Source organism: Anguilla anguilla, chromosome 11 (genome assembly GCF_013347855.1).
Source record: "Anguilla anguilla isolate fAngAng1 chromosome 11, fAngAng1.pri, whole genome shotgun sequence".
In the NCBI taxonomy this organism is placed as follows: Eukaryota; Metazoa; Chordata; class Actinopteri; order Anguilliformes; family Anguillidae; genus Anguilla; species Anguilla anguilla.
Genome location: NC_049211.1, coordinates 18,398,854 through 18,411,941, shown reverse-complemented (window position 1 = coordinate 18,411,941; position 13,088 = coordinate 18,398,854). Strand labels below are relative to the sequence as shown.

General features: G+C 42.2%; 1 protein-coding gene across 2 annotated transcripts in view; it reads left to right on the top strand.

The window, feature by feature from the left end:
• The window catches only part of nkain4 (sodium/potassium transporting ATPase interacting 4), a 43,959-nt gene that overhangs the window by 14,277 nt on the left and 16,594 nt on the right, over window positions 1-13,088 (top strand). For both annotated transcript variants that reach the window (XM_035383225.1, XM_035383224.1), the window contains exons 2-4: window positions 3,740-3,877; window positions 6,772-6,852; window positions 12,295-12,492. In XM_035383225.1, the coding sequence (XP_035239116.1) occupies window positions 3,740-3,877; window positions 6,772-6,852; window positions 12,295-12,492 (417 nt within the window). The remainder of the gene's footprint in view (window positions 1-3,739; window positions 3,878-6,771; window positions 6,853-12,294; window positions 12,493-13,088) is intronic.

The window sequence follows — 13,088 nt, the reverse complement described above, 5'->3', positions numbered from 1 at the left end:
AATTTTAATGCCTCTCATGCACCTTTTTCCAACTGCCGTTCTCATTTTCTCATTGTGAGCATTGTTAACAGCATGCTTCATGTCTGCCTGTTTAAAAAAAAAAAAGAAGAAAAAATCTATTTTGTGGTTGCCCATGTTTCAGCAGTGGAAATGTGAGTCCAGCCTATTAAAAGGAAGCTCTGACTGACCCAATGACAGACCTCACTCGGAGAAAAACGATGCATTACTGTCATTGATTCATGGGATACATGGACCTAATTCATGGAATTGGATTATTTTGAAATTGGTGAATTTGATACAGAAAAAATCAGTTTCCAGTACTCTCCCTGTAATCTGTTATTTGCTATCTATCTACCTTTAAAAGCATTGACCCTCTCCGGTGAGAGTTAATGAATCCCTTAGGTGGCTGATTCAGTGTGCTTGTTCCTCTGCCTTGTTCCTCTCTCGCTTCTTTCTCACAGATGGAAGCTTTGCAGCAGGTGTCTTCAATCAGGATGTGTGAAATAGCAAGATGCGAGCAGAAAAAATAGACCTCGCCACTTTTGTGTCTTACTCTAGTGCTGCACCTATTTACTCTATGGACTATGATGTTTGCACAATTATCAAAAAAACTATTTTCATTTCACTCACTAGATATGTTGGTCTGCTCTGTGCATTTCTTTTTCAAGAAAAAAGGCAACAGACATTCCATAGTAATTGATAGCATAAATATGTGCTGCAGAAAGTTCAGTTTCTCTTCTCATTATCAGTTGCATGGCTTGCTTAACACGTTTATAATTGCGCTGAAGGAGAGAACTCTTCCCAGCTAATTTTAGGGTTTGTATACTCTTGTCCTTGCTTGTGATAAGTTACTCAGGAGACTTGAGTATTCATTTGGGGCTTCTCAGCCCCTCGTTTGGTCATTAATATTTTAAGATTGAAAACAGATGCTGCATTGTGTATGCAAGATACCCAGAAACTGTCTGTCTCAAGATTGCAAGTGATTCAACCACTGCTATATATCACAGAGTTTGAACTCCCTCCAGTGAAAAGAAATTTCATTAGTGTGTTATGTATTGCTTGTTTGTTACTTATTTAAAAACGCCATGAATTAGGTGGCATATAGCATGCAGATGTATCAATTATGGAGCCTCATTCAAGGTAGTTATGCCATCATCACAGACAACATCACATTAGATTATGAAATTGAGCTCTTGCCACGGTTATTTCTTTCCTTTTTTTGGCGACTTTGGAATGTGAATGGTGTCTCTTAGAGGAAAATGGAGGGAGGAATTTGTGACTAAGTGACAACATTTGCACGGTCTTGCCCATCACTCTGGCACAGAACAATGGAGGGGAGAGAAGACATTAGCTCACCCGGCTCCCCAGGGGGCGTCTGTACATGGCCACACTTGAGAGCTGTCGGTGCGATGAAAAATTCATGAAACACACGTGCACGTGTGCACAAACACTCTGGCACGCATTTACATATGCACACAGACACGTGCATACATGTGTGCACACATACACACGCATACAGTACAGACGCACAGATGCAGCAGCCTCAGTGTAAGGAAGGCGACCTGGTGTCCTTCTGACTAATGTTTTGGCTTCTGGGAAACCTCTCGGGTTGTCGTCACTTAAAAAAAGCAAAAAAAAAAAACAACAATTCAGATGATTCATTCGCCAGTGCGGTGAGAGATGTGCACTTGCCGTGGCTTTGTGCTTTTGAGAAACATTTTTCTCATTTAAATCAACCGTCAAATTGGGGAAGAGAAGAATTAACAGCTGAACTGAACTTAAAACGTGAAGTGTTGTATTGTGCATTGATGAATGAAACAGATCATTTTAATAGAGCTCTGATCTACTAAATTATTTACAGCAAAAACTATATAAAGTAAATGTATAAATAAGTAACAGTCATGTGCTGCTGAGACTTGTGAAGTGTCTTCCTAGTAGTAGATTGCAATGGATTCAAGGAAGATTCATTATCTCACACCCAATACTTACTCAATACTTTTGATGGCTTACACAGAGTTTATAGGGGAAAAAACATTCATAACAACATAAATCCATTGAAGGATTTATAGCTTACAAGATAAAGGCATGTTGTAGCTTGTCAGGAGGGTGCTTCTCATAAAAAAGGTTTGGCAACTGAACAGTCTTTCAGTGGTATGACCTTAAAGTGAGTCATCACAGTGAGACCTCCAATCATGTATAAGTCTGTTCCTTCATTTCAAAAAGATGTCTCAGGAAATGCCTAGTTGGTATTTAGTGACAGAAATGCCATTGTGAAGTTTTTTTTGTATTTTTTATATTTACAAGTCACATTTTAATAGCAATAGGTCTTTGGTGTTTAATAGTGGCTGTTAATAGTGTGGCTTTGTGCATAAGAGATAATACTGTTATCTGTGATTCTCAAGTCTAACAGCAAATTTGCTCAAGCATGCCAGTGGTCATAAGAGATTTCAGTGAGAATTATTGGAAAGCAACTGGGGCAACCGTCAACCTTTCATAAATAAGCTGGATTAAAAAAAACCTGTCCTAGCCTGTTTTGAAGGATTTCAGTCTGTCGTTATTCAGCTCTTAATTGTCCTTAAGAGAACAGACAATAAATCTCCTCTTAGCACATAATTCTTGACTCTGTCTCAATGGGTACACAAGCATTATACAGACTACTAGAATTTATCTTGAAATCGCTGATTCCATATGACTCTCTGAGCAAGCCAGAAGCATTGGCTTTGTTTAAATGCCTGCTCGCTGTACTGCCTGACAGTCTGTTACTGGCCTAGCGCAAGGTGTGGCTGTGTCAGAGTCTTCCTCTCATTCATCATCATGGCTTTTCACACTGCTGACACATCAGATTTCCGCCTGACTCTCTCCATCTCAACAAAGCAGTTCCAATTAAGCGTTGTGCTCTTCCACACGAGGACTTCGTGTTTTCAAACTGTATTTTAATTAAATTGATGCAAATTGGGACTCTCCAGTCAAAATTAGGATTACTGCTCATTATTTTGCATGCTGAGGTAACAGAGGAAAGTGTTGGATGTGGGTGTGTAGAAGCCGTTCAGTCAGTGTGATTTGATAGCCCATCTCCCTTCTAAATGAATGACTGAATTTCCCAGGGCTGTTATTATCAGAACAAGAAAGGATGATCTGGGCACAATTTCTGGGTGTGATATTTCACAAGTGGAATGTTGTTTTTCTGAAGGGGAATGTGTATTTCTGTTCAGTTCATTCAGTTTAGAGCAGTACTTATGTTTTACTATTATTAATCTAATAGCCACTGGCTTAGATTTGAGTTATTTGTGAGAAAAGCTTTTTGTATTGCCAAGCACATCTACGCAACAACTGCTTTGGAAGGTCTGAGTGAGTTTTAGCCAGTTAATCCATTATTGGTCATTTTGCAAGGCTCCTACATTATGCTATTGCTAGGAACACCTGACTGAGTCACAGGACGATATGGTCCATACTGTATATGAATTTAAAAAAGGAAATCTTTTTTTAAATTGTGGTTGAGGCTATGACTGTGAAATGGAGATATGGGTTTACATCTGACCTGGATACGTTGTTTACTTCTGAGTGAAAATGTTATTGATTAATTATTTAGATACTACTTTTAGACCATTTGAAAATCATGTTTTTTACTCCTACTATTGCCATTATCAGTCTAAAAATACAATTCTTAAAAATAGATTGATTGCGTATGTCATATGAATGGTACTTGCTAACCAAGCTGTTCTCTCTTTCCCTGTGGCAGATGGTGGCATTGGAAAGGCAGGTATTTGACTTCCTGGGGTACCAGTGGGCACCTATCCTGGCCAACTTCTTTCACATTATCATCGTCATCCTGGGCCTCTTCGGCACAATCCAGTACAGACCACGCTACATTGTGGTGGTGAGTGCTTGTGCTGCTTGGCTTTCTTAAAAGTAACCGTACAGACAGACAGACAGACAGGCACACAGATAGACCCGCAGACATACAGGCACATAGACGTGTACGTTTACACCCGGACTCACCTCCTCGTGAACAGCAGCAGAAATCATATTTAAATGCCCTGCATATTTTAAGGCTCGCTGAAGATGAGCAAGGCTGGTTAATAGACAGGATTTCATAAATCAGCTATATGCCTGCTGTCCCATGAAAGATAATACTAAAGGTAACAGGAAGTAGCAACTGACTACATGTAGGCAGTTTTTCATTCCCCCCAGATAAAGATTGCATTTCTCACACGGCATCAACCAACTTCATTTTTTTTTTTGGATGGATACGATTCTAGTTATCAAGGGAAAATAAATACCTGTCAAGGCAGATACCCGAAGCAAACCTACATCAGTTTTCATCAGTGACTTCACAATGAAATTGTTTACTTTGTGTATGCTGTAATAAAAATATAACAATAACATTAAGAAAAACATTAACAGTGTTTTATGGAAATAGTTATTGATTTTATTCATCATTCTAGTGGGAACTATTATATGAAATACTTTGGACAATCTCCTTTGTTTAGTGCATGACTACAGCACAACACAAAATAAACAGTATTCTTGAAGTGAGTGGGATTCTTATAAACATGCCTGTTAGATAATTTTTTCACAACTGAAAAATTGGCATCTTAATGTATTCTTTCAGAATGTGAACTATGGGAACGATTTTCTGGCAAAGATTTTATTCAAGGTTTATTCCAGAATGTCATGTAGTTGAGAGAGCTCAACCATACCATGTATAATTCTTCGTGCAATGTCTGTAGGGCACAGCAAGAGCTTTAATCATGTTTCATCTCTAACTCAAACAGAACCTGATGCTTGGCCTGCTGAAATAATGTTTGTAATCTTAAATCTTTTAAATCTTCTTGTAATTACAGTAAAAGCACTAATTAGGTTCATAGTGCCAATCAGAAAACCCAACCCTGCGTAAAGCCAACCCCACCCTAGTTTAATGGGTTTAAATGCATTAGGAACTGAAAGCTATTAGAAGTAAGCTTGAGTGTCCTGTTTAAAGGGCACACCTTAAAATGTTGACCACATTACCTTAAACACAATTGTCGGTGCCCTTGAAGGTAACCAGTGCCTTACATTCCTGATTCAGATTTGTCCTCCTCTCACTTTCCCTGATCCAGATATAGAGGTAGGAGATTTAATATTCTACAGGCTCCCCACAAAGAATGACAGACTGATTTATTTTTTCCTTTGGATGACCTGCCCCTACATGCAAATTACAGCACCGACTGTAGCGACCTGCTGTGGAAGCCAATTGACCAGGTGAATTATTCCATCAGTACAGTTCCTCATCTGGTTCAATTTGCACCGTCAACATTAGCCTGCTTGCACTGCCTTGGAACTAAAGTCTCTCTAAAGCGCCATGGGAGTGTCCCTTTGGGGGGGTGAACGCCCAACCCCCCAGGCTCTCAGCACGCCACTGAGCCACCCATCCATTGCAGATGGTTTTGTCACAGCCAGCAATGGGTGTTGCTTCACAGTCTGTCATAGTATTCGTTAACACATAAAGAAAAAGAATGATTGACATCTAAAAGTTGGCAATCGCAGCTAGTCATATAGGCCAGACACGGTGTTGATTAGTGGCTAGACAATGTGGCTCTGAGTCTAAGGGAGTGTTGCAGAATTGTTATTCCGCTAAGCCTTAAGCTACTTGACCTCAGGTACTCAAGTAAAATTGCTGGGAAATAAATTGACTGCATGAGATGCAAGGTATCAAGTCTTAAAAGTAATGACTATCTCTAGGTGATGTTGCCTTTGTAAACAGACGTTTGTTTAGCAATTCAGCATGAAAAAATGTATTAGTTTTTTTTATAACTGCTTTGGATACCATAAGATTGAGCACCAGTAAACTTTATATAATTCTCTCCTACCTCAGTATTAGAAATACTTTGCCCTCATCTCTTCCATTATTACACACAAGTAGATCATTATTATGAATGATTACCAATATCTTTTCCCCTCAACACACATAACAAAAGTGGTCCAATGGTGGTGCTGGGCAATGTTGATTCGCTTTATTTATGAAGACGCTCTAATTAGTTCTAATTGACTAATTATAAACAAGATTAGGGAACAATGGCCCTCTATCTTTTCCTTGTGTGAACAGCAAGGCATTATTAATGCATGCAATCAGCCATCAGATGAGCATGGTTGCTTAAACTTTAGAGGAGACTGATTTCTAATGTATGACAAACAAAAGTATCAACAGCAATAAATGGCCTCTTGCTAACAAGATTTTTTTTATTTGCTAATATGCTTGCTTATTCCTATGTTTTTCCTTTCCTTAATGCCATAATACCCTGGAGGCTGTGGGTTTAACCGTTCATCACAAGATGTTAATAGTCTGTGGGATGCTGACTGTGGGGCAATTATAATTCCTGCTGTACTGTGCTCCATAAGCAATAGGCATGCATGCATTAGTTGTAGTTCTCCACAGGAAACTGACAGCGCACCAGCAACTGTGATAGTATTTGTGGTAAAAGGGTGGACTCTATGGAACTTTTAGCACTTTATGAATACATAATAAGATTAGGTCCTTGGCGTTAAGCATTGTTTCTATGATTTCAGCTTCAAAGTTTTGGAAAATATTGTAAATTATGTGTAAATTATGTGCAGTGTCTGGATGTACTGGCTATGTCTGTGTGTATGTGCATGTGACCTTATCTAAAATTCTATGGGTACATTGACCTTTGGCCTCAGACCTTAGTATGATAGATGTGTCCTTAGCATGAATATTGATCACTCTGTGTGTCTGTGTGTTTGTATGTGTGTGTGTACCCATGTTTCTTACAGTATGCTATTTGGACAGCACTCTGGGTGGCATGGAACGTTTTCATTATCTGCTTCTACCTGGAAGTAGGAGGTCTCTCCAAGGTAAGACATGTTCTGTTTGTCTACTGTCTTCCTTCACTGCTCCCCAACTGCGGGTCAGTGTTATCACTGTCTTGACCACTAATGATAAACGAACCAGTGTGACAAATGGTAATCATTGTTGCTTCAGCTTGTGTCATTTTTGTTTAAACTTGTGTGAATTATTCACCTGGAGTGTGTGCACGTGTGTGTGTGTGTGTGTGTGTGTGTGGTTAAAGGTGGGCATGAGTGTTCATGTTTTTGTTTGAAGTGGTCTACCTTGCAATCTGTCATTTTCACAAACATCATAGAAACTGCACGTTTAATAAGACATGAGACCCTTCCTGAGATTTCAGCAGTGGTCCACACTAGCACGATGCGCCTTTGGAAAAACAAGGCTGGCTTCTCCCCTGCTCGCGCCTCCAGTATTTCTAGTAAACCACAGGGAGCAGCTGAGCCGCAGGGCCGAGTGAAGACAAGCAAATAACCCCTGTGCCCCCCATCCCCCCGCCCCACCCCAGACCCAGGAAGCAGACTGGGTTTCCTGCGGCGTTTTCACAGGAGAGCGTCTGCATGTGCGTGCACGCAGGGCCCTCCGAGTTTGCTCTCACACGTTGTGCCGCTCTCAGGATTATGGTAATGTTTCCTCTTTCCTCACAGCGTGAGGTGTGCACTGGGCACAGAGACCGCCCCGTAGTGTTTGATTTACATGCTGTTTCTGTAGTGTCCTCCAAATACGAGGGCGGTTAAGTCATGGGGGAGGCAGGGGGTGAGGTAGGGGGAGATACAGGTGGTGTGAATAGGGCTCAGAGCTGTCACCTAAATCTCTGGCTGTTGTCTAAAAAAGAGAATAATGGGATGAATTTAGCTACAGGCACACTGATTAGAGTGAGGATCTGACTCATGGAATGGTCCAAGAAAATGGCTGCTCTCTTTGTGTGTGTTTTTGGCAAGTTTTTGGACCTTGAATTGCGGGGAATTAATCAGTTATTGTGCCCCTGCCTCCTGCATCAGAACAGGAGAATTTGCATAATTCACAATTGGGGCCACAAGTGCCATTTGTGAATACATCGGAACCTCACTTCCGCAATTCAAACATCTGAGAAGAATGCTTTAGAGTAGAGTCATGCAGCAGGCAGTGTAACCTCTGTGAATTATACCAAGTGTGGAGAGCAGAAATTATTCAGATGTGAACTAGTGCATCAATGGGTCAAAAGTTATGGTCAGGGCTATTGCTCATTAACAGCTTTATTGGATGCTCACTGGCCTTTTCAACCCTGCCAGAGATTCTCATCACTCTTTTATGAGAGTCAGTCATGATGAAAAGTTAGTCCTTCCTCCACTGACCTTCTGATGGCAAGCGCACAGGGGCTAACATTCTGTTAATAGCTATTATGTGTGTCTACCAGTGTGTCTGTTTTCGTTTAGGTTTTTTAAATTTTAAATTGAACATTTTATACTGTTACTCCTGCTGAAAGACAGCTCCATAGTCTGATGCTGGCACAGCCTTGCTTGGTAGGTGATGAGCTGAAAAACATGCTTTTAGAGTGTTTGGTCTTTGGTCTCGTCAGATCACGAAATCTTCTTCCAGAAGTGGCTTCATCAAGCCTTGCTCCCAAAGAGGCCACATCTGTGAAGTGCTATAGAACTTGTTGGACGGTTTCTCCCATTTCAGCCAATGAGCAACTGTCTGTGTTGTAGCTTTCCTCATGGCCACTTCAGTTTGATAGGGTGGCCATGATCGCGATAGTGTCTGTTGTGCTCCTAAGAAGGTTCGTAACCTTGCCAGTTTTTTTATAACCTTCTCCTGCTTTTTGCCTCCAAATAACTTAATTTTGAAATTCCACCGGCAATTTGTTGGTGTTCATGACAGTGTAGCTGATTTGATCTGCAGTTTCATTAATGAGACCGTATGAAATTGGTGATATTTATTCTGTAATCATATAATTGGACCCAGGTCAATTCAAAATCAACAGGCGGACCTTTAACATATAGTGTGATCATATACTAGATGGAATACACCGGGCACAATTTAGGTTGTTAATACAAAGGGAGGAATACTTATCAATGAAATAATTTTATGATTTTTTAAATATATGTATAATTCTGACGTCGTCTAAATAATGTGCTTCTTTTGACTTCAATGAGAGTTGCTTATGTTGGCCAGTGGTGCCATTGGCAGCTATGGCCGGTGGTCTGATTGGCCCAGTCTTGCCCATAAATGAAGCCGGCAAATTCAGTTGATCTGTTATCTCTCTAGCGGCCATTCCTGGTCCAACCAGGCACCCGTGGACGCTCGAACTGAGAATATGCTGACCTTGTTATCCTCTGATGTCATGGGCAGCATATAATTGGTGATACGTCTGCGGTGTAGAAAAAGAAGTGAGAGTAAACATCGCATGAATCGGAGGAGTCGCATGTCTGCCATCTCCTATAGGTCGCTGCGGGAGATCAACAAGTTCATTTGAGTTTGGGTTGGGAATATTGGGGATATAACTGGGGATAAAATATAAAAAAAGAGAGTTGCCTTTGTTGGAGTATCAAAAAACCCCAGTTTAAACATAATTTATTTTGACACAACAAAATGAGAAATAATCAATGGGGGGGGAGGGGGGGGGGGGGGTGGTGACAGGAAATACATTATCTACCCTTCCATCTGGTCTGGCCGTCCGTTTTGTTTTTGGAATGCTGCCACTGTGGACATAAATTGGCATCCTTGACTACCTCAAGAAGTACCAGACTGCAGCCAAATACAGAGTAGTGCACAAGATGGTCTATATTGATGGTGGTATGAATTGTATCTTTATGAATTGGATGCTGATGGCATTTCTGAAGAAATGTCAGTTGAAAAAGGGAAATTTGAAACACATTTGCACTGTAGAGTAGTGCTAGTTAGATCCTGCTCTGCAAGGAAATTGGTGATGCAATTGATACAGATGCAGTCTGTTTCATTTATATTCGATTCCTCTGTTCCTTTTAAATAGTATGCACTAGAATGATGACCACTTCATCGGAGAATGACTTATAATATTAAATGCAGGCTCCTCACTTAGCTACCCTGGCAACAGTTGTAGTTTAACGCTTTCCTAGATCCTTCTTATGAGATTAGATGCCCATTAATCTTGGTAAGGTGAGTAATCGAAACTAGCGTTTTCTGCCACCCCTTGATCCTTTTCCCACTGCCGTTTCTTTGCTTATTCCATTGCTTCCCCTCCACTGCCATCCTTCACAGTCAGCTAGTGCTATGAACAAACCAACAAGGCACTCTTCACCGACTTCTTTATAGATCCACCTTGTGCTTTCTGCAAACACCAAGTTCCCCATGAAAGCTAGAACATTTATGGGAGAAATAATTTTGCTATAAGGAAAGCCTTTTACTGCTTCAGTTATTCCTGGAGAGAGTTCACGGTGGGTACTATTCTCTGGAGAAAAGTGTTTGTACTTGATGTCAGTGAAACATGCAGCCTACATTTATTTGACAGACTCGTTTTAAGTAAGATAAATGAGTCTTGTGTGAATCACAATGGATTTGTCATAAGCATTCTTATAAATGTCAGACCAAGAGGTAATTGCAAGAATATACCATAAACTGGTTTTCTCTCGCTTGGTACCCTACCACTCGGTACACTGTAAACCAGCATTTTCTCCACTTATTACCTTCTACTCCGTAACTGTATTAACTAACACCTTCCCTCCTCCTATACTCTGTCCCTGAAAACCTGATCCCTGCACAGTATAAACATATAAATCGTTCCTGTACCCCTCCCCTCTGTACCCCAGCTGCCTAAGAGTGGGATGCACAGCAGACAAAATGGTTGTCAGCCACCCTCCAATGAACAAAGCGCTTCTCTGTCCGGTCAGAGTTCACAGAGAAATGATGCAGTTGAGCAGAACCTGAGAATGGGGCCCTGGCCATTTCCAGCACTTTCGCATTCAGTAAAGGATGTGGATCTTGAGTTCTAAAGCAGTTGTTCTGCCAGCAGGACCGATGACTGTAATGGTGGCTCCCCCCTGTGAACGGGTGCACCGCCTCCATTAGCCCAGTCTCCTCCCGCCCACCATATGCATTAAGGTGAATCCAAGCTGTGTCCATCTGTTGGGTTAATGCAGGCGGAGCACTGGCAGCTGTGCTCCTCATGCCTAATTATTTACTGAAGCCCTCTACCGGCTGGCCCCCTCCCCCACTCCCCAAATCTTGCCGCACCAAACACTGCCTGACAGCTAATTCCCCCATAGATCATATTTAATTTCTCAGGCATCTGTTGGATGGAGCACCAAGCCACTATCTCTCTTTTGTTTCTCTTACTGTTGGTCTTTATCTTTCTTTCTCTATGATTATGTCTCTCCCTTGATCATTCTGTGCTCCCCCTGCCTCAGTCCTCTGCTCGTTTTCTCCATTTTCTTCACTCTTTTCTATCCTCCCTCTACTCTCCCCCTCCCTCCAACCTTCTCTCTCTCATACCCCATCTCTCTTTCTCACCCTCCCCCTCCCTCTGTCGTTCCCTCCCTCTGTCTCCTCCTATACCGGTCCTCGGGTAGATAGCAGTCTCTCTCCTTGTTCAGCTGGGGTTGAGCAAATCCGTTTTCAGTCCAATCCCGCGTAGCCCACATGCAGGCTGAAAGCAAGCCCAGAGCAGAGCCCCTATCCTCAAACCAAATCAAATTGATTCCTGAGAAAGTTTGCTATCTCCACACGAGCGTGTTGATGTGAGCTTGCTTTGCGGCCAAGCGAGACCTGTGAACAGTGGCAGTGGGACGGGGGTAGGGAGCTGTCAGTCAGGCTGGATGAATGTGTTTAATATGCTATCAGCACTGACAGCTCCCCGTGTCGCTTTTATTGATTCGCCGAAGCCAGACACTGGGCCTGGAGCATTGCCAATACCGTCTTGTCTGACAGAGCTGCTGCTCCTGCTCCTGCTCTAGCTCAGAAAGGACATGCCGTTGGTTTCTAATCAGATTGCTGAGGGAGAAAACTAAGTATAGCCGGCTCTGATGATGTGTGTGTGGTAATTTAAACTGTGCTGAAATCCACACAGACCCTGGGTGCAACGCTCCATTTCACATTTCTGTTAAAAAGTGTGGATGGGTCCATACGTTATGTTCGGCACACAAAGAGGGTCTCTGTGATGGTCTTTGCTTGTGAAAATGTTGTTTTTAGCCAAGGAACTGTATTCAGTTTTTTCAGGTGTTTATTCAGAGATTAGCCAATCACCCACAGAGTCAGTGTTCCAGTGGAAAATGAGAAGGGAAGGGAGTTTATCTCCCATTACCACCTTAAATGCTCCGTTTAATCTTGCTCACCTGTATCCATGTGTATGTGTGTATGTACTGTATGTGCATTATGTGCATGTGCTTTTCAGTGTATATGTGTGTGTGTGTGTGTGTGTGTGTGTGTGCGGATGTGGAGTGAGAGAGATGAATAATGATCTGCTGTGGTGAAGTTGCGGCCCCTCTGTGTCATTGTAGGAGAGTGACCTCCTGACCTTCAACATCTCTGCGCACCACTCGTGGTGGAGCGAGCACGGACCCGGCTGCGTGCGCAGGGAGATGCCCACCACGGGCGTCCGCAGCCTGGACAGCCAGTCCTACATCTCCGTCATGGGCTGCCTGCTGGAGTACCAGTACATCGAAGTCCTACACAGTGCTTTCCAGATCCTTGTTGCTGTGAGTTTGCTTGCATGAAGTGCACATTAACACAGTCTGCCTCAGTGTAGGGTTGGACAGCGCCAGATCTGATTCAGCACCAGATCAGGCCCCACACAGGTTCTGTCTGAATACAGAGACAGGTTTATTACGTGGCTAGGCTTCACTCAGGATCTGCCTCAGCATAGGGGCAGGCTTAAAATAAGGTCTAACTTGTCAGGCACCTTTATACACACCACAGACTGGGACAGTACGGTGCCACATGCAATTACATTATTAGGATTAAGTTGCTCAGTTGTTAGTTGGTTGTCACTGGGATCGTGATCAGTTTTGTCTGTCGTAAAGAGCATTGCTTTGCAGCTGAAGGAACGCAAAGGACACAGTTTCACAAGGTTCATACTCTCTCTTTTTCCCCCTACACTCATACCCTTTCTCTTGAATTTGCCCTCGATAAAAAATTGATTGCTTTTTTGTTTCGCTCCAGTGAATTGCACTTTGTGAGTCACTGTCAGGTCACTAAAACACTTTAATCAGAAAGCAGCTTCACAGTGCCATAAATTTAACTGTACTACCATGTCAGATAAATATAATAAAAAAAGATTTGTTGGCCTCTCGTG